The 21161-nt window shown below is 37.0% G+C and overlaps 1 protein-coding gene across 3 annotated transcripts in view; it reads left to right on the top strand.

Annotated features, from left to right (window-relative positions):
* NAV3 (neuron navigator 3) overlaps positions 1-20074 on the top strand; it is a 341643-nt gene extending 321569 nt beyond the window's left edge. For all 3 annotated transcript variants that reach the window (XM_044384570.3, XM_026499977.4, XM_044384571.3), the window contains 6 exons: positions 6259-6413; positions 7462-7533; positions 8363-8559; positions 9467-9585; positions 13295-13498; positions 17381-20074. In XM_044384570.3, the coding sequence (XP_044240505.2) occupies positions 6259-6413; positions 7462-7533; positions 8363-8559; positions 9467-9585; positions 13295-13498; positions 17381-17500 (867 nt within the window). In that variant the 3' untranslated portion in view covers positions 17501-20074. The remainder of the gene's footprint in view (positions 1-6258; positions 6414-7461; positions 7534-8362; positions 8560-9466; positions 9586-13294; positions 13499-17380) is intronic.
* Positions 20075-21161: the final 1087 nt, after the last annotated feature.

The raw sequence follows: 21161 nt of genomic DNA, 5'->3' as shown, positions 1-21161 counted from the left end.
AAAAAATGTTCTTAATGGAGCAGTTGATTAAGTGCCTGTCACTGACCAACAGTGGAATCTGAGGCAGACTGCTGAATTTCCTTTGCCTTGGTTTTCCCGCCTGTAATATGGGAAATGTCGTAGGGGCATGGTAAGAGCTAAGAGTATGTGTATGTGTGTGTGTGTGAGAGAGAGAGAGAGTGAGGAGGAGAGAGAGAGATATATAATTAATGCATAATGGCTTTCAATAAAGATTGCTTTCACAAATATAGACCTGTGCAGACATCACTCTCCAGACTTTGTTCAACACTGTCTTATATGCAGTTTTCAAGAACAATGATGTACATGAAACATGCTGGGATCTCTTAAAGTTAAATAAGTATAGCACATGAATTCCAAGTATTTTGTTGGCACTCAGCCCCATTCAAACTGTTGTTGAACCACCCATTCTCATTTCAACGGAATAGAGACACATAACCTAAGGCCAAATATGTGCCTCTTCTTTAAGCAGAAGTATGAAGAACATAGCCATTTGTTTGCTTCAGCCTACGTGTTCAATGCCTCCTGTGAATGCTGCGTCTCCTCAGAATGTTATTTAAGAAGTGTTTTTACCACCATTCGTTTTCTTCTCAGCCAGAACGATGAGAGGATTAGGTGCCTCAGCCATCCTCAGTGTGTTACTTGGATTTCCCCCAATGTTGGTATGATGGAACTCTTTAGAAGTGACTTCCTTATGAAAAAAACAAGTGGTTGGTAAAAGAAGAAGAATAGATTTGTTACAGGAAACCATGCCGTTTTGACAAAGTTGGGGATCACTTAAAATCAAGTTTTGAATAAAACAGAGTGATTTGGGCTTCATTAGGATGTAGTTTAATGTGGTATAATACAGTTGGTTAATTTACACTAATAAAATTAACACTTATATAATCACTTACACTTATAAAATTTGCCTCACCCCCAAATCTATTGTTATAAATAGGTTCTTTTTATCTCAGTTAAAAAAAAAAACTGTTTAGTGTTTGGAGATGTTCTTAATCAATAATATTATATAAATCTTTTTAAAAAAATTGTGACCAAATATTATCAATGCTCTTATTTTCTTCTTTTTCTGAATAAAATTACTTGTGTCATTAATAGGTCAGCTTAATGTTTGTTATTACAACAATAAAGAAAAATAGAAGCATTGCCAAGAGCGTTGGAACAGAATTAATGATGCTATAGGAAGCAGTAATAGGAAAACTCCCTGGACAAATCATGTGGCATTCGGCACCAAGAAAGCACAAAATACAACTAAACAAACATGTATTGTTTCTTTCTGTTTGTAAGATATGAACGAGCTGTCCGTAATGCTGGATACAGTACTTGCTAGAGAATTTAGCCAAATCTTGCCAAATTGTCAGAGAATCCAGAGGGGGTTTTGTTTGTTTGCTTTCCTTTGCTTTTATGTGAGGCGGGAGGTAAGTGAGAATCGTATAAAGGAGTAGGGATGACTAGTTGAGATTGTCTGAGGGACAGCTGCTAGCAGTGCAGATTTACTCAAGTAAAGGGCGAACGAGGCATGAAATAATAATAAATCCCGTCCCTAAAAACTGAAGCTGTGTAATGGCTGACGTGCGTTATGCTGTGCCACAGATAGCACCGAAGAGACAAAGCCGAAAAAGCACTTACTGATGCAAAAAAGATCGAGCAATAAAACCATCAAATGAAAAAAATCTTTTCATGTATGGCACCTCTGCATTTTATATTCTGTCCCTCTTCCTGCTCTTCAAGCCCTCCCTCAAGCCGCCAGCTGGAATATTTTGATCGAGAGCGGTACACATAAACAATTACACTTTGTGACATTTGATACAGCGGGCCCAGAAGGCTAGAGATGGATTTAGTAAATAATATGTGGCCAGCTGAAAACACTTGGAATGTTAGGTAGGAAAAGATCAGAAAACTGGTCTTGGCAGATTCATTTTTGATGTGTCTAGAGTCAAAACCAGAGAAGGCAGTGATCAACAGCTTTTGTAGTTCTCTGTATGTTTTCAAAGTATGGGATTCATCTCATTATCAATGTCCATCTGGTAGATATACCTGTTTTCTTTTGCCTAATTAGATATTGGGCATGAAACTTTTAATGCTAATGCATCAGCACTTCAATTTAATATTTAACCCCAATTAAGCTACAGTGGGGAGTATAAAGTGATTTCAAAGGGGTCTGAGAAAAACTCTTAAGTTATATGACGAAATTTTTTGTATATGCCTATTTCCACTTGCAACTGGTCCATAGCTTTCATTAGATTCCCAAAGAGGTCTATTACCCTTCTCAAGACAAGAGAGAATCATAATAGAATCTAATGGCCCTACTTTTCCAAAATCACTCAGTGCGAATGGCTGGTGGCTCAACTGGTTAAACTTCTGCCTTCGGCTCAGGTCATGATCCCAGGGTCCTGGGATTGAGTCCTGCATCCGGCTCCTTGCTCAGCAGGAAGTCTGCTTTTCCCTCTGCCTGCCCCTCTCCCAGCTTGTGCTCTCTCTGTCTCACAAATAAACAAATAAAATATTAAAAAAACAACAACAAAAAACCCCCAAAAAACTAAAATCACTCAGTTATGTCTTAATTACCAAGTTCAATGCCCTTTGCTTATTTTCTCTCTCTTTTTTAAAACAATACTGCTTTATGTATAGCAAATTGCTATAGGTAATCTTCCCTTTCTAGAAATTCCTCTAATTTTCATGAGTATCATTCTGTTTTCTTCTTACCCTCCAGCAAGCTCCTTCTCAGTCTCTTCAGTGACTGTTTTTCCTTCACCTGCTGGTAAATGAAAATATGACCCAACATTCTGTTCTCTCTCACTTCTGTTCTCACCTGGATGACGCCCCTGATTTCAGTTTGTATTGACTCCAGTCGGACACTGTTAGCCATGCCCACTCTCCTGAGTAGTAGGCCTTTGCTTTAGCATACACATATGTTTCTGTTAGCATGCTAAGTACACATGTTTAGAAAACCCAGTTTCAACTCTGAAAAAATATCCAATCCATCTTCTTCCATCCATCTCCGCTACCACCACCCTCCTACCCAAATTAACACTATCACTTGGGTGACAGCAACTGTTTTCTAACTGCTTGATTCACAACTTTTGTTAAATCTTCCTTCTCTCTCTTTCTGATTTATCCCCTCACCTTATGGAAAATAGAGTATCTTTTCATTATTAAAGTCTGACTGCGTTAAATCCTGAAATGATTTTCCATTGCTTTCCGTACTAAGTCAAAATCTTCCCACACCTCTGCCATCCCTATTGAGTCCCACAGTGTCTCTTGGCTTCAACAGTTTTGTTATTTTCTTGACTGGTTTCTCTTCCTCCTCTCCAATATACTTACCACACTTTGAAATCATGATTCTGACTACATTACTCAGAATCCCAGACAGAACATTCAGTGTTTCTTTGTTGCCAACAAGAAAAGTCCAGTAACCTTCCAAATCATTCCAGGTTGCAAACATTTCTTTCCAATTTAACATTATTTATATTCACAAAACATATACTACTACTTTCTTTCCTACCACATTTTTTTGTGTTTCTGCCTTTGATTATTCTTTTCCCTCTATTTGGAAAGCTCTTCTTCCATTTTTAAGCATCAAAATGTTACCTAATCCTAAAAATAAAAGGTTAATAACAAATAACACTACCACCAGAAAGTCTTTCCCAGCAGTATAAGTAAGTTTTGCACACTCTGAACAAAATCTTTGGTGTATGCTTTTTTGATAACGTTATTTTTTTTAGGATTTTATTTATTTATTTGTTAAGAGAGAGTGTGCGGCAGAGGGAGAGGGAGAAGCAGGCTCCCAGCTGAGCAAGGACCCTGATGCGGGACTCCATCCCAGGACCCTAGAATCACTACCTGAGCCGAAGGCAGACCCTTAACCCACTGAGCCACCCAGGCATACCAGATACATTGCTTTTTTTTTTTTTTTTTTTTTTACTGTGAATTACAGTTTGGTTTTTTTATATACACACACACACGTAACCCACTATTCTGGGCAATAAGCTTCTTGAATGCTTTTTCCATTTCTAATTAATCATTATCTCCTTCATATTTATGTTTCCTTCGATAAATAAATTGTTCTTTCCCTACTGAAAAAAAAAAACATGTCAGTGGTTCACATTTGTTTATATAGAAAGATCCAAATTTTTCTGCATGGATTCGAAGTCTATTTTCTTTTTCATTGCAAGCACCACTACCATGTGCAATTACTCTTGTAACAACAGAGCACTTATTATTTTGCCAAGCACATCACACACTCATACCTTCTAGCTTTCTTTCACTCTTTATTATTCGTAGTTCATAGTTTGTCCCCACGTACCCTGTTCTCTGAACAACAAGTCTGGATTAGGTACCTCTCTTAAATTTCCCTCTAGTGTTTTGTGCATTTCACTTACCACACTGTTTCTGTGATTTACTTGTCGACTTGCCTTTCTGCTTATCAACTCTAAATTCCTGGAATGGAGAAGTAATCTCTGAATCCTTAGTGCCAAGAGTACCTGGAACATAATAAGTGCTTGTTAAGGTGTTCTGAAAGGATAAATAACTGCATACTTATCATTTGGAATTCTACTCATTATTCAGAATTCATCTCAAATTCCACCTTGAGATAAGTCCATCAGGTTCCCCCAGCTGGAATTAATCCTTCTTCCTCCTACGGACCGCATCTCTCCTTCAACCTGTCTCATGGGATATTTCACATTGCATTTTGTACATTTACTAGTTATGTATGTACCTATCACCCTCCCAAGCTCCAACATTTCCTTCTCTAGAAAGCTTTCCTTGATACTTACCACGAGGCAAAATCTCCTCCCCTGACCTCTCACAGCTCCTAATATACTATGACATTGTATTAAAATGATTTATCATATCTAAATTTTAATACTTAATGTGACCATCTTAAAGCCTACAAGGAAGAGTTTTTAACCCCTATGCCCAGAAAAGTACTTGATTCATGTCATAATTAATGTTAAACTTACTAACTTGAATGATGCTTCATTATTTTTGTATACCTCAGGAGATTGTCTAGCATTACGAATGTAGAAGATAGGCAGTCAATGTTTTATAAATGAATGAATGACTTAATATGGGTAGATTATTGTTATAAATTCCATTTTTGTCTTTTAAGATAAGTGAAATTCTCCACACTATTCATTAGTGTAAACATATTTTTCTGTATTCTCTGATTTAGGCTATATTTTTTCAATGTGATTGGCTCAGTGCATTAGTTTTCTAATAAATTTTATATCTGAACTTAAATGAATATATTACTAAGTGCCTCAAAATCCTGACCACTGTTTTTTATCCTTTTTTGCATTTAGTTCTAAAAGTCGTATTACAGACAGAGGGAGGTGGCCTCTAGGGTAATTGATTCAAGTGTTCACCTGGTTTCCAGAAATTGGAATCATGGAATTGTTTTTTAACCCTGAGCAAGATCTACAAATTGAAAATGTCATTGTAAATATGCAAATATTATGGAAATTCTCTTACTGATTAGGATAATTTTAAGAAACCTAATTATGTGCCTGGCCTACCCATCTGTGAGAGCAGTCAATCAGCGAACTGGTTATCGTATTTAGACTAAAAGCTATTAGAAAGGAATAATACCTGTAAAAAAAAACCTCAAGAAGCTCAAGAAATGCTGAATGCTAATGTCAAGTGACCCAGGAAAATATAACAAATTTTGTCTTTGTTAAAAATCACAGAAGTGGCATGCAGATTATAAATAAGTAAATAACCACACTTCTGTCCAAGTCCTGGGGCTATGGTTTCATGCACCCTATTGAAATGAATTAGAATTAAAACATTTAAAATATTAGTGGAAACTTAGGTGTGCCATTTTGGACTTACAAGGTTTACTAAAATCCACTTTTATCATTGTAATACCAAAAGCAAGAATGAAGTCTCAGTATTTATGGTTTTTTTATAAGAGCTTGTATCCAGAACTCATTCCCCCCCCTTTTTTTTTTTCTTTTTTTAAGGGGAGATGACAACTGAGAAACATGCTTTTCTTTTCACAATTTTATATTTGCTGCCGATGTTCTGTGCTGGCTTTTCTCTTTGCTCTTTTCCTGAAAAAATATATCCTCTCTGTATTATATATTTTTTTGCTTTGTTTTATATCAGCAGAATGACCTATGGGTTTTATTCAAAGGTACTGGATGGCAGACAAATTGTGCTATTCCTAAACTATGAATTGCTTGCCACTGATATAAATTTATCATTGATGTATTTGTTTTCTTTATTTTTTTCAAGGAGTTGCAACAGTATCTAGCTAACCTGGCTGAACAGTGCAGTGCTGATAATAATGGTGTAGAACTCCCTGTTGTAATAATTCTTGATAATCTTCATCATGTGGGCTCTTTGAGTGATATCTTCAATGGTTTTCTCAACTGTAAATACAACAAATGGTATGCTTATGAAATATTTTGAGTGATGAAATATGAAAAAATGATCAGATTTGTTTCTTATGTTTTTATACCTTTTAAAACCAATGGTGGATGCCATTAATTTGAGAAACCTTCATTAATATTATAACATATTTCCCAAAAAAATCCCTGTACATCTCTTCAAACATTTATTTATTCATTCAACAATTATGTCCCAGGCAATTTTTATGGAAACATGATCGACTTGTTGGCGTTAGCTTCTACAGATATGTGGAAGGTCTGGGAGACCAATGTCAATGACAGGACGTTTGGATCAAGGAAATTAAGAATTAAAATGAGCTCTAGAGCTCTGGTTTCATTTTTGCTCCATATCGAAGTTTAACTTCAATCTTCTTATAAAGATAAATGTAATGCATTCAGATTATCTCTCTCCATTAGTGAGGCTAATTTTTAACTATTTACAATGAAAGTAAAGGTTGAAGTGGGGTATAAAAAAATCTGAAAACCTACTAAAGATTCACTAGAGTATGGCCTCTAAAGCAAGGACATAGAAGAGCAACCTAAATATTAGTTTTAATGGTGCAATATCCCAATTAATCTCTGCTAGAGATTTTTTTTAAATGTTAAAAGTAGATCATCATAAAATTGGCATTGAATCAAAAGTACAAATTTTCTCATGTTATGAAGAAACTTTAAAATATCTGTGAAATAATAAAAGAGGAAAAATTAATGAATTTGATTATAATCATAAGAGTCATAAGATATTAGAGTGAAATGAGATTACTGTGATTAGTCTATCTAACCTTTTGATTTTATAGATAAGTAAACTCAGGCTCAGAAAGGTGAAATGATTCTCCTAGGATGCCAGAGCTGAAATTAGAGCCCCAAATCTGAATTTCCAGCTCAATGACCTTTGTCATTTTTCAACCTAACATTACAAAATTACCCTTTTAAAGCCTAAGGTTAAAATGGAATAATCCATATTTATGTACATTGTTTTTTAAGGCAATTTTAATAGTCTAATCTCTTTTACCATCAGCATGTCTACATATTTTATTTTATTTTCCAGTCCATATATCATTGGAACAATGAATCAGGGAGTTTCTTCATCACCAAATCTAGAGCTGCATCACAATTTCAGGTAAAGATAAATTGAATGTTTTGTTTTGTTTTGTTGTATTGTCTCTTTCTGTTTGCTTTTGGTTAGTGGTTTTCCATTTGTACCTTGACAAATCCTGCCAGTGGTGACCTGTGGTGTGAAAATAATTCTCACTTCTTCTGACACTCTCTCAAGCAGACATTTTGTAATCCTCATCCTGTAATCAGAAGTGTTTCTTAAAGAAACAAAGAAAGAAAGAAAGAAAGAAAGAAAGAAAGAAAGAAAGAAAGAAAGAAAAAAGAAAGGAAATGAAGGGAAGGAAGTGTTTGTCCTGCTCTGCTCACTATGTCACCAGCTAAAGTAGAGCACTTTTCTTCAAAGTGTGAAGAATGTGAAGAGAGTTCCTATTTCAGGATTTGTGATTCTCCTACAGAAGGGTACTCAGCGTGTACACTCCCACTCCCTTCTGACGCACATGAGGCTTCGCTTCAGCTTAAAAAGTTCTTTGTTTACCTCTAATGCTAACCACTTTGATCATTTTTTTTTAAAGATTTTATTTATTTATTTGACAGAGATAGAGACAGCCAGCAAAAGAGGGAACACAAGCAGGGGGAGTGGGAGAGGAAGAAGCAGGCTCATAGCAGAGGAGCCTGATGTGGGGCTCGATCCCATAACGCCAGGATCACGCCCTGAGCCGAAGGCAGATGCTTAACCGCTGTGCCACCCAGGCGCCCCATAACCCCTTTGATCATTAAAATGAGCCATCAATTGACATAGGAACATTCTTCATTTATACTAGAAAGAGAATACTTGGGACTTAAAACTTAATTTATTTAAAGATTTCTGATATTTTTTTTCTGTCTTTTTGTAGGTGGGTGCTATGCGCAAACCACACAGAACCAGTGAAAGGCTTTTTAGGCAGATATCTTCGAAGGAAACTGATAGAGATAGAGATTGAAAAGAATATACGCAATAATGACTTAGTCAAAATTATAGATTGGATTCCTAAGACGTGGCATCATCTCAACAGTTTTTTGGAAACACACAGTTCTTCTGATGTTACCATTGGTGAGTTCCAAAACTGCAATATGCCATTTTCCAGGAACTAAGAGTACATGGTAAAGATGGCCAGATTGGATGCTAGAAAATAACAAGTAAAGCTAATTTTTTTCAGGCTTCCAGAGATTCAAGTTTTCTTTTTTCCTTCTGAAACCTTGCCTTCTTCTAAGCTTTATATGTCTGATTAGATTCATTTTGCCTGACAATTATGGTTTACTAAGATTTGACTGAAATCACATGAGTTTAATATAGACAAATATTTAAAAATCAGATAACCATTTGAAATAAGTTGTATCTGTTTAAAGTCCCCTTTTATGCTAAAAATAAATGTTAGCCAATGATCACATCAAATATTGTTGTGAGAGAAGATACTAGTTAAAGATAGGTGTTTTATGGACAATTGAGGTGTTTCATATTTTTCATCAAGGCAAAACTGAATTCTCTTTAGTTGGCATAAAGATGTTTATTTTTCTAATCCTTCTTAAATTGCATGTATAAAAAAAGTGTCTTTCCCATTGTGATGGATTATAAAAATGCACTCACTAAAAATACAAAGTAAATGAAAAAGAAGAATTTTACATTTGAGATCAGAAGACTAAAGCTGAGTCCCACTCTGTAAATAATGACATATTTTATATTTGGCAGTTTACTGGGGTATTTGGACTGAATTATGACCTTCAAGGTTTCTCCTAACCCAAATATATTATATTCTAGATTAAGATTTTAGGGTAAAAGGAAGGAGAGTTCTGGAGTTTGAGTCTTCAGTAAAACATGCTTTGATAATAATCGAGCTGGTCAAGATTATAATTGTTTAAGAATCGTGCAAAACATTAATTCCCCCAAAATGATGCCTTGAATATTTATGTGTTTAGGTTGTCAAATGTATTGGTTCTCAAAATAGTTTGCTTCTTCTTAGGCCCCCGACTTTTCCTTCCTTGCCCTATGGATGTAGAAGGTTCTAGAGTGTGGTTCATGGATCTCTGGAACTATTCTTTGGTACCTTACATTCTGGAGGCAGTGAGAGAAGGTCTTCAGGTATAGTACTCAATTTTCTCTACTGTTTAAAAACAAGCAAAATCATTCTTTGAAGCAAAAAACAGTCTTTTCTCTGGTTATTTATACAGAAAACGGAAGGCGTGAACTATATAAATATACTGGTAAAGTTTTAAAGATCAACTAGTATGTAACACTTTATTTACTTGTGTATTCTGTTCTGAGAATAAATATGTAGGATAAGGAGAAAATCTTTTTTCCAACAACTACCCATTTAAGGCCAAACTCATTGGCATGGGTCATAGCAGTCAGTTGATAGCCAGTTAATTGGACGGTTCTATATATCAGACAGACATGTTAACATGGGCCTTGATCATTTGTTCCTTATCATATCGTTTGAACACGTAGTTTTTGCTTACGGGTTCCCTGTTTTTAGTATGGTTCATTGTTTGAAGCCCTTTGTATCAGTTGCAAGATCCTTTACTATTTCAAGGGAGTGCTCTAAATTCTAATGCGGTTGACTTTTTAAATCTATGGGAGGTTTCTCTGCACTCATAATGAAAAAGTCAAAATACATCACTAATAAGAAAATTCTGTTTCTTCAACATAAAATACTATCTCCTTAAATTGGAGTTGAGAGTTCATGAAATTGTAGAATTGTAAAACTCAAGGTTGAATCTTTAAGATGTTTACTGTATAATCATCCAACTTACTGTAAAAGAATCTAATCTTCTCAACAACTTCTTAGCAACTCGGCCAAAGTTTAGGATGTTTTTGCTTAGATAATCTCTGATTATCACAACTGCTACTAGAATTAAGATATAGTTCTTGCTTTTCACATTTTGTCATCTGCAATACTGTATTAAGTATTTTACCCTTTAAAAAAGCACTGGTTATCTGTACTCCTTCCTTTGCCTTCCTTTGACCGGCATACTCTCTTCACCTAGTAGAACAGAATGGCAGTAATTAGAACCATCATGATGGTTCTGGGGAACATGATGAATAAATATTATGGGGATGTGCTGAGGACGTTCAGAGATAATGATCCTAGAGCATTTTAGCCACTGGTTTTATTCCAGATTTAAGAAATACAATTTCATATTGTAAGGGTATGAGCCAATCTAGCCCCAGTTGTTGTGTGGTTCCAACGAAATAAAAGACTATACCAAAGGTTTTTATTTTTTAAGTATAACATTCACTTTTCTGGGTTCCTCTGAAACTTATGCTAAGATGTGAGTTAAGTCTCTCAATTTCAATCATTTTATACAAAAAAGAAATTTGTGTGAACATTTATATTCCAGAAATCGTAATTTTTAAAACTAATATTTAAATGAAAGTTCTCTTCATACAGTTTAAGGATTAATAAACTATCATCCAAGTCTTTATATATAAAATCCTCTTTATTTCATTTGTGTTAACTAATATACAGAAAAAGAAGATTTTACAAACTCAAAAACAATAATACCTAACAATGCTTAGCTTCCTTAAGTCTAATTTTTTAGAACTGCATTGTTTTTTTTAATATTTAAATCAATATTACATATAAAACATTATCCTGAGAATTATAATCTTATACAGCTTCCATTTAGGCAAAAGTATAACCATTAGAGTAATACCAGTTTCCCAAACTAAAACTGAGAGATATTTCAAAATTTTATTTTTGAAGAGGGATAAAAATGTCTTGTTTCTTGCTGTGGTTCCAGATGTTTAGTAGTGGATTAGCGCAAATGCTGAATCAACCATGATGTAGGGAGTATAGGGGGGAAATCCAGCACACGGAGAGATTAGAAAGGAAAACCCTTTGATGGGTAGACAGTTCTCATTGCTGCTGAAGGATAAACTCAGCCAGAAGTCCATTGGCAGGTGATATTCCTGGGGTGGTCCATATATGTTTTCTGTAAGAAAAGGAAGAAAAGGAATCATGTGTGTTATGAACCATTCCCTTGGATCTAGTGGTAACAAAGAACCTTGAATTGGAGAAAGAGGTGAAAAAACAAAGCCTTATTGCAAAGAGGAAAATCTGAGTGGAGAGGAATAGAAGAATCTCTTGTCAAGTGAATGCTTTGATGAGGAACCATGTAGGGAATACTCTCTGCCAGATGTTCTAGTTGGAAAAAAACACTGGTGATACAATGGATTCTGATTTTTAGTCTGATGATTCTACCTTTATTGAAATCTCAACAAGCAATTTATAGTATTCTAAATATTTAAATATTTTATATTTTATAATTTTATAGTATTTTACAGTATTTTAATATTTAAATCTTTTTTCAATTACTTTTCTATAGTATCTATTTTACACTGAAATTTAGAATTGGACCTATTTAGCATTTTATTGGTCACCTCCAATTTTGCTGTCCTTGATGATTCTTTAAAAGGCTGGCATCAGTTGATTCTAGACCTTCATGTTCTTTTTGTAACATTTACTTTCCAAGAATTACACATTTTCCTTCAATTAGCTTAAGTTGTATAGCAAGCTATGTCTTACAGCTCTATAAAGTGGGTTTTTAACTGAGAGAAAACTTCTGCTCCAAAACAAAATAACCATACAAAAAAAAATCTAGTGATTGCTACTCCTGCCATCATCTCCCAAGGAATACACAGATGTCGGGACCTGGCTGGCTTGTTGGCTTTCTCTCTCTCTCTCTCTCTCTCTCTCTCTCTCTCTTTCTCTTTTTCTCAAGGCAAGGCTGACACAACCTCATACAGTTCCTCCAGGAGAAACTCAAAAGATAACTCCAAGGCAGTCCATGTGCCTTTTGTGGTGTCAGTATCCACCATTTTGCTTTTGTCTCACTGAACCACAATAAGCCATGTAGGACCCCTCATGATGTGCTCTCTGGGACCAAATATGCACTTGGTAACCAGGATTGCCCTCAATGGAGCAGGTCCAGGCAGGAAGGAAGTACATTAAAGAACTAGTTTGCCCATGTTACTGCCCTCTTCTCTTCATTTTAGTTTTTCTTTCTGTCCCCCTGCAGCCTTGTACTTGTTTTTACAAAGTCCATTTTGCCTCTGTCTCTGCAGTATGCCCTTCCTAATTTGGTTTCAATTTTGTTTCCAGCTTAAAAACGTTTAACATGTCTTATGTTCATCTTCTCCTCTCTCCTCCACTACCAGTACTTTAACTAGCCTTTATCATCTCTTTCTTACTGATTCTTTGTTCCATTTGAGTCCTGACAACATTAATGCTTCCATTTCCCATTTTCCTCTTCTTCTATTACTGGCCTTATAAATAACATCTAAAAAGAGTTTTTACAGGAAGCAATGAGATTATTAGAGGAAATTAATGCAGAGAAAGTATTTTTATTTTCAAAGAAAATTTCAGTAGAGTGAGGTTGACAGAGAAAAAGTCTCTTATTTTACTAGCATCTATGCAAAGTGCAGCTTAGTAGAGAACTCTATTTCATGTCTAGCATGGCTTTTTTCAATTCTCCATCACTGGAACTTTTCTTCTCAACTGTGATAAAGATAAATGTGGGCAGAGATTTCTATATACATTTAAAATAAACCCCCTTCATACTCTCTCCCAAATGCTGACCATCTATCCCAGATGTTCATCTTTGTTTTATTTCTCCTTCAAGTTTAAAGAGAGTTATGTGGACAGACAAGTATTTACAGTATATGGAAACAATCCCCTTGAAAGTCCCAGAAGAACCGGATGTGCAAAAGAATCACTCAATTAGTGGTCACCTGTTTTACTGAATAGAAATGTATTTAATATGTATTAAATATGTGATCATTTTTTTAGATGTATGGGAAACGGGCACCTTGGGAAGACCCCTCAAAGTGGGTGCTTGACACATACCCATGGAGCTCAGCATCTCTGCCTCAGGATGGTCCAGCATTACTTCAGTTGCGACCAGAAGATGTTGGGTATGAGGGCTGTCTGTCCACTAAAGAAGCCACAACCTCAAAGCACATTCCACAAAGTGACACAGAAGGGGATCCTCTGGTAAGAAGCTGATGTGTGATTCTTCTAATATAATCTTGACACAGTGTGTGGTCATCAATATTTAGTCATTTGTATCAAAGATACTATTTATCTTAGGCAGTATTTGGGGCTGTTCTGATATAGGTATTCAGTTTTTAACTCTTTTGACTTTGGCCTTCTTTCCTTGGGTGAATATTCTTAAAATGAAAGAGCAAAGTTGTATGTATTCCTATACCCACAACCCAAAATATATACATTATCATCTCAGCTGACCAGTCTTAATATTTTGGGGGTTCCATGTGAACAAGCTGATAGATTTTTAAGATGTTTTCCATGGCAAAAGGCACACACACACACACACACACAGAAAATTTTGCATACTATTTCAAAGGGTTCCATAGAGTCATGGAAATGTCCATACAAGCCTGCTTAGAGTCCAGTAACTCCTATATAGGACTTCCTATATTGGAGTTTTGCTCTAGACCATAAAATCCTTAAGGGCCTGGACTTTTCTTTTTCTAACAGGTAACGAGCGCTTTAGCTCATACGTAGCTGGAAATCAACAGTGGCGGAGGAATTGGTTTGGATGAAGCATAATTGTGAGCAAATACTAATTAACTGCTGATAGAATGGTTAATATTTAGCAGAGTAAATATAAACTTTAAGATACAAGGATGGGTTATTACGTCTGAATTTTATAAACTCTAGGCTTGCCTTTGCGTTGTTGATATACTGTGTCTGTTCCAGGTAAGGAGAGGTTTTATAGAGTTTGTTTTGAGAATTAAACTGTCAAGGGACCCTTAGGGGATGCCCTCAACCTCCCAATTTCCACAGTCCTGATCAGCTAAACCCATAGGCACTCTTCCCTGGCTTTGAATGTTCTTGTCTTTTATTATGGAAAAGAGATCCAGAGTCTCCCATGCTGAGTGAAAATTGGGGTTAAAAAATCTGACTCTTAAATGACTGCTCAACTAAACATCTTAAGAAACAGGATTATGACTCATTAAAAAGCAAAAGACTTACCATCTAAAAGTAAATGTTTGGATCAAGCACCTTCTGATGAGAAAATAAATATTCTCTCTATCTGCTTTTATTTTGTTATAGTTCTATAATTACTGGCATCAAGTAAGAATATATTTGCAGTCCAATCTATCTCAGAAATATTTGGAAAAAATCCACTATTTAATGTCAGAAATATGTTTTTGGATATGAACAAGGATACAGGTTTTTGGTGCATCTCATAGTATTTTATTCATCATCAACAAACTCATTCATTCTTTCAACAAGTATTAATAAGTATGTCCTCAGGGCTAAGGCCTGGTAGATAAGTAAAAATATAAATAAAATATCGTTTCTGATCTCAAGAAGCTCATAGTCCATTAGTGGAGAGAGACATCTGCCTATATAAATTACAGTAAAATAATGGTAAAGTCACATGTTAGATAAAGTTATGAGTCCATTGAGGAAGTGATGAGGAGAAAGCTTCATAGAGGAATTGATTCTTGAGCTGGGTCTAGAAAGAATACAAGTTCACGATGTGGTTGGATGGAGGACATCCAAAATTAAGGAAGCAGCAGGTGAAATGTAGAACAATGTAATAAAAATGAATATAAATAAAAATGCTATATGCAGATAGGTGGGATAGAACAAAAGGGGCAAGAAGAATTAGAGCTACAGAAGCCTGCAATTGCTAGATTGTGCCAAGGCTTGTTTATCTTTGTAGGAAATTAAAACTTTATCACACAGATAATGAGGAGCTATGAAAGGTGTTTGGACAGGGGACTTACCTTAGCTAGATTTGCAGGTTATAAAGATTGCTTGGGATAACAGAAGAGAAGACAGATTAAAGAACAAAGGATGGAGGCTGGGAGCCCAGCAGATTGGTAATAGCAGGGGTGATAAGGACCTGACCAACATGTTAGACATTGACCAAAGATAGACATTATATTTATGACTATGGGTGCGGGGAAGGCAGAGGAGAGAAGAGGAGGGATATATTTTGCAGAGAATAATGATCTATCCCAGTGACAATTGGATCATATTTGTACCTTTGCCCCCTCCTGAAATCCCCTTTGACTTGAATGCACAAAGCAACACTATGAAAAGGCAAATTAAATCCCGTGTATACATTTATTATGAATCTAAGGCTTGAAACTTATTCTAATAAAGCATATTTACTATATGGCACAATTTTCAAAGATTAAGACTTTAATGACACTTCTGTTACACTATAAAACTTTTACAATATTCAGCATTCAAGTGATTTCAAACATTTGTGACTGAGGTTAGAATCATAACCCTTTAAACAGACCTCATTTACAATTTCTCCTCTTAGTAAATCAGGAGGACACTCAACACACAATTGTGTTTTACAAATTATCTTCACCCAAATGCTTGAACATACAGCCAGTGACTAATGATGGAGGAACTGACCTCAGAAAGGAGGGAGGCAATATGAACGTGCATGAGGGGAAGGGTGTATGGGTGAGAGACAGAGAGAGACAGAGAGCGACGGGGAGAGAGAGAAAGTACGTGTGATGGAGACATTTGCCTTTTTGGGTTTGAGAGGTTGTCACTAAATACTTTCATTTTATATCTGTATGTAGCTGATTTAATAAATTCAGAGAGTTAGACTAACAATTACATTGAAAAATGTTGTCCTGAAGAATATCAAAATGACTTGAAAATATGTTATCACCGTAGCCTCTTTGTCAGAAAGGCATGCTTGCTAAAATTGGTGATTACCAGTTTATCAATTTCACAAGCATTTATTGCACACACATTTTACACTAAGCACACAGGCGTCCAGAGCCTAACGTATGCCTAAGGAATCCTTTTTTTAGATTTCTCTTTTTTATTGAATCAGATTCTCTAGTTCTCTATCTTGGGGAAAAAAAAAAGGAACAACTTGGGTTACTTTATAAAATAATAAAATTACTATGCATTAAGCAATATAAAGATTAGGACAACTTCTAGAAACCCTTGACAAGAAAACAAGTCTGACTCCTTTCATGAAGACCTGTGCCAGTTTTCCTGCGCTTTCTAAAATCATTGAACAGTTTATCCACGATGTGCTCTTAAACAAGCTCGTTTTTCTCTAACATTGGATCTGCAGAGCTATCAAAAGCCGAGCAAGGTGGCTGCCTTCTATTTTGTAGTACATGGAAACGCTAGCTGTCTTTCTCCCCAGGTGCCTTCATGCATATGTCCCTTTTCTTGGAACAAACATTACCATTGTCCTATCAACTGGGAAACCCGAGACAGCTGCTATTGTTCCAGAAGGTGGCTTTTGTTTTCAGGGATATATCAATCATATTTTGGCCAGGAACTCAGCAACAGAAACTTGACAGTGATTCTCTCCCTCGGCCTCTGCAAACACTCATGGTCGGCTTCATTCAGTCACCTCCTTCGAGGTCAGCCCCTAACCAGCAGATGGTGAGCTTGTGTACAGCAGCTGGCTTCATTCCACTCCATCCCCTCCTTCCCTCGAGGGAGCGTGCGCACGCCTGCGTGCGCGTCTGTGTGTGTAGGAACATTCACGACTTTCACTTGCCATTCAATGCTTTCTGCTTCTCCCCGCCAAAAAGCGAGAAGCTTGGCGCGCTCTCCAGCAATGAGCCCAGATGTCCAGCTGTGATACACTTTCTTTCCCAGTCTCCCTGCTGGAGCGGTCTTCATTCACTACCCCAAATAAAAGAGCTATCTAGAGGCCCTGTTTTGTCCGTAGGGTTTGGTGGTGTAGCCACGTTGGGAGAACCCGGATGGGCGCCGGAGGCAGCTAATACAAATGTGAAATTGTTTCCCTGTTTCGCTTGGCCGGGATGAGGCTCAGGGCCGGGTGTTTGCGGGGCTGGCTCGCTCGCTGCATCCCTGCCTACACGATGTCTCTTTTTCTTTCTTCAGATGAATATGCTAATGAAACTCCAAGAAGCAGCCAGTTACTCGGGCACACAAAGCTGTGACAGCGATAGCACCAGCCACCACGAAGACATTTTAGATTCATCTCTTGAATCTACTCTCTAGAGGGTGAAAGAAGTTAGGGGAAAAGACTATGCATTTTCAAAAGGTTTCAAAAGTAAGGTATTTTCACTAAGCCACTGCCAGTATGAAAGCACCCTGTCCAGGGCCCTGACCCAGAGTCGTGGTCTCCGAGGAGGCAGCAGAACTAAGTCTGAACCGCCGAGATGCTCAACTGCAAGGGAAGCTTAACTTTATTTTATTTCTAGGCATTTTTATATCCGCGGAGTGATGTCCGGCTCCATTACTCAACTGTAAAGGACCCTAAGGACAGGGCAACTGAATAGATGGCACATGGGATAGCCAACCTGGACTTTCTGTTTTTTCCTCTTTAAAAGTTTACAATGCAGCCCTTTCTTTGTCCCTTCCTTTCGTTTCCTCTGAGGGGCCTCCTCCCCCAAGCAGGGCCCCTGCTTCTCCGTCCAGCCTCCTTTGTGCCACATGGTGCTGGTCACAGGGCTCCAGCAGCGTTTGTGCTGTGAGCTCACCCCGTTCCGAAACGAAGCCAAGAGGCCGGTCCTCTGTCCGCACGAGCGGAATTGTGCGACCGCCAGAAGACACGACCACGGCAAGCTGGAGACGTGCCAATGTCATTCTTAACTGCCACGTTCACTCGATGAGCTCCGCCAACTTTCTCGTGTATGAGTCACAGGTTTTATAAGGTTGTTTTTACCACAGGTTTTATAACGTTGTTTTAAACCACCTGCCCACTCCCTTAACAAGAGTTTTATACCAATTATTAGTCAACACTGACAAAAGGCTTTCTTAGGGCTTTCTTCGTTGGAGCCTTTTCAGTGAAAGAAGGAACATTTCCTATGGTGCTGTCTCACTGCCTTAAAACAGATTTCTACGACAGTTTAACAGTTGGTTTAAATCCTAAACCATTGGTAATCTCCACTGTCTTTTCATTTATAACCAAGCAACACCAGTTAACACAGTAGCCTCATCTCTAGATATCTGTTTTGGTTTTTTTGGTTTGGGGGTTTTTTTGTTTATTTGGTTTGGTTTGGGTTTTGTTTTTTTTGTTTTTTTTTTTTTTTGGAAGAATTGGATAGGAGAAAAATCTGGTTTTTTTACCTTGGGAATAGATCGCCTCGCCTCCAACATGTTCAAGTTAACCCAGAAACCCTCTTTGACCGTCACTTCAAAGCGAAGACATGTGGCTAACCTCCATCCAGTTAGGCAAAAGAGTGGTAGAAGGAGGGAGATCTGGAATTTTAACCCAGCAGAGCTGGAAGCACTAGATGCGACATGAGCACAACTATTTGGCTTTTCCTCCCCTGCTCTTTTTATTATGATTCTTACTATTACTCTTAGTTTTGAGCATGTCGTTTTGATTGCTATCGCTGTACATGAGAAATTCAGCATTAACAAACACTGAAGCAGTGAAGTCACTGTGGAAGAGGAAGCGTTTATACTGTAAAAGAAGGTTAGATTTGCACAGTCTACTGGGTAGGTATTGTAAATAATAATTCTAAAAATCTTGCACAAATCGGAACAAACACACACACACACAAATTGTACTTTAATCCTGTTGGTGTTAAGAGGTGTTTCACTTGCTGAGATTTCCTGTACATTGCAAACAAATACAGAATGCAAACCCTCAAAGCTGTCATTCTCTGGTGTGTTTGTCCTGTATTTACAGTTGTTATGACGATGCAGGAGCTATCAGTGCTAGAGTGAGCATGCTTCAAAACTGTACATGAAGCCAATACATTTTTGGAAAAGTGAAAATGTCCGAAAGTGCGTCTGTTGTGGCAGGCTTTAAAGAACGTGCATGAAAACCGATTGGAATCATGGGAGAAGTTACCACCACGCACAGAGGACGGGGTTTCGAGTTTTCCGAACCCAAGGGCTAGGCCATGGGGTAGACTTGTTCTAGGCGCGGGAAGATGTGTTGCTTTCAGGATGTGCAATTGGTGCTACTCTCTGTGACCACCCGTGGGTCAGTTGCTATAGAACAATAACAACACGAGACACCTGTGCCATTTTCAGAGTGTCGCTAAGTCGATCGGTCCTACACGGTGCTATTGCCCCAAGGGAAATCTGAACTGAATTTATGCACATAGAATTGTCACCCTGACTTTGAAGCCTCAAACATGGATCAGAGCTGTCGTAAAACATCAGTATGTGTAGCTGGATGAGTGACTATTGCCCTTGTATGATATGTGATCTAAAAGAAATTGCTAATCTTCCCCTGCCATTTTGAGAAACACAGTCCAAACATGATCATAAACACAAATTCCTGCAATACATCCCAGTAGGTTCACCTAGTTTACAACTTAAACTAGTTTGTGAAACATTTGTCTGTATACATTTTATATTTTGTACATTTTTGATGTAACATATCATGTAAATAGGCAGAAACAGTGAAATAAATCATCTGAAAAGTTTTGTAGTCTTTGTAAAGCCCCGATAATAAGTACTTGGTGTCAACGGACTTAACGGGATGATGTATTTTCTATTAGTTTATTGTTCCTCTAGCTTGTAAACCAGCTTGCATATATTTTTTTGCAAATGTGCACCCTGTATCTGTCTAAATTATTACTTTGCCATTAAAGTGGAATTATTTATTGACAACAAGGTGTGGTGTCTATATATGGAGAAAAATGGAATAATCATGCACCAAAAGTGTCAAGCCTTAAAATGTTGCTTGTACTATTACTGTGCCATCAGTAGGGATGTGTTAAATGTTTATTTTATGTACCTTATAGAAAGGACCACGTAGCTTTTAGTAAATAAATAAACTGAAGGCCCAAGATGGATATATATATTTTTAAGATTTTTATTTATTTATTTGACAGAGGGAGAGACAGCCAGCGAGAGAGGGAACACAGGCAGGGGGAGTGGGAGAGGAAGAAGCAGGCTCCCAGCGGAGGAGCCTGATGTGGGGCTCGATCCCAGGACTCTGGGACCACGCCCTGAGCCGAAGGCAGACGCCCAACGACAGAGCCACCCAGGCGCCCCCAAGATATATTTTTTAGTGAAATTTACTCAGTGAGTATTTTTAGAAAACTAAATACTTATATCTAAATGCTTAATTATAAAGTAAGAATTAATATAGAATGTTGATATTCCTTAGTTAAATCAACTTATTGTTTCTTTGTTTATATTTTACTGAGTCCTCTATTAAACTTTTAGCTCTAAAAGATTATGTTAAAACAGAATAATTTTTTGGTGGTACTTAATTTTTTAATAGAGATTATAAAAAGAAAACTCCTTTTAAAATTAGACTTTAAAAAAAATACCTTGAGTTCCAAACCCAGTAATAAGAATGTATATTTGGATGATATAAGTAGGGTTTTGATTTTTAAAACAGGAAAACTTTTGAATTAGAACAGTTGTAGGGGGAGGGAGGCATTAGTTAAAATGGGCCAATCATCTAAAACTGATGCGTTTGTTTCTTCATTCACAATTTGGGAAATGAAGGAAATTTCCGTATTTCATTCTACCTGGAAAAGCACTGAATTAATACAAAACTTGAGTACAATTTTGACAGGTGCACTGTAGGAATCCCACCACTGTCATTCTTCTCTGCGTGACATTGGCCCATTTACCCACATTCTGGATGCCTCTGTTTTCTTACCTGTAAAATAGCCATAGTAATAGTGTCCCCCTCTCACAGATCACCATGATGATCAAGTAGGTTATTTCATGCAAATGTCTT

Source organism: Ursus arctos, unplaced genomic scaffold (genome assembly GCF_023065955.2).
Source record: "Ursus arctos isolate Adak ecotype North America unplaced genomic scaffold, UrsArc2.0 scaffold_21, whole genome shotgun sequence".
NCBI lineage: Eukaryota > Metazoa > Chordata > Mammalia > Carnivora > Ursidae > Ursus > Ursus arctos.
This window is presented reverse-complemented; position numbering and strand designations above follow the sequence as displayed.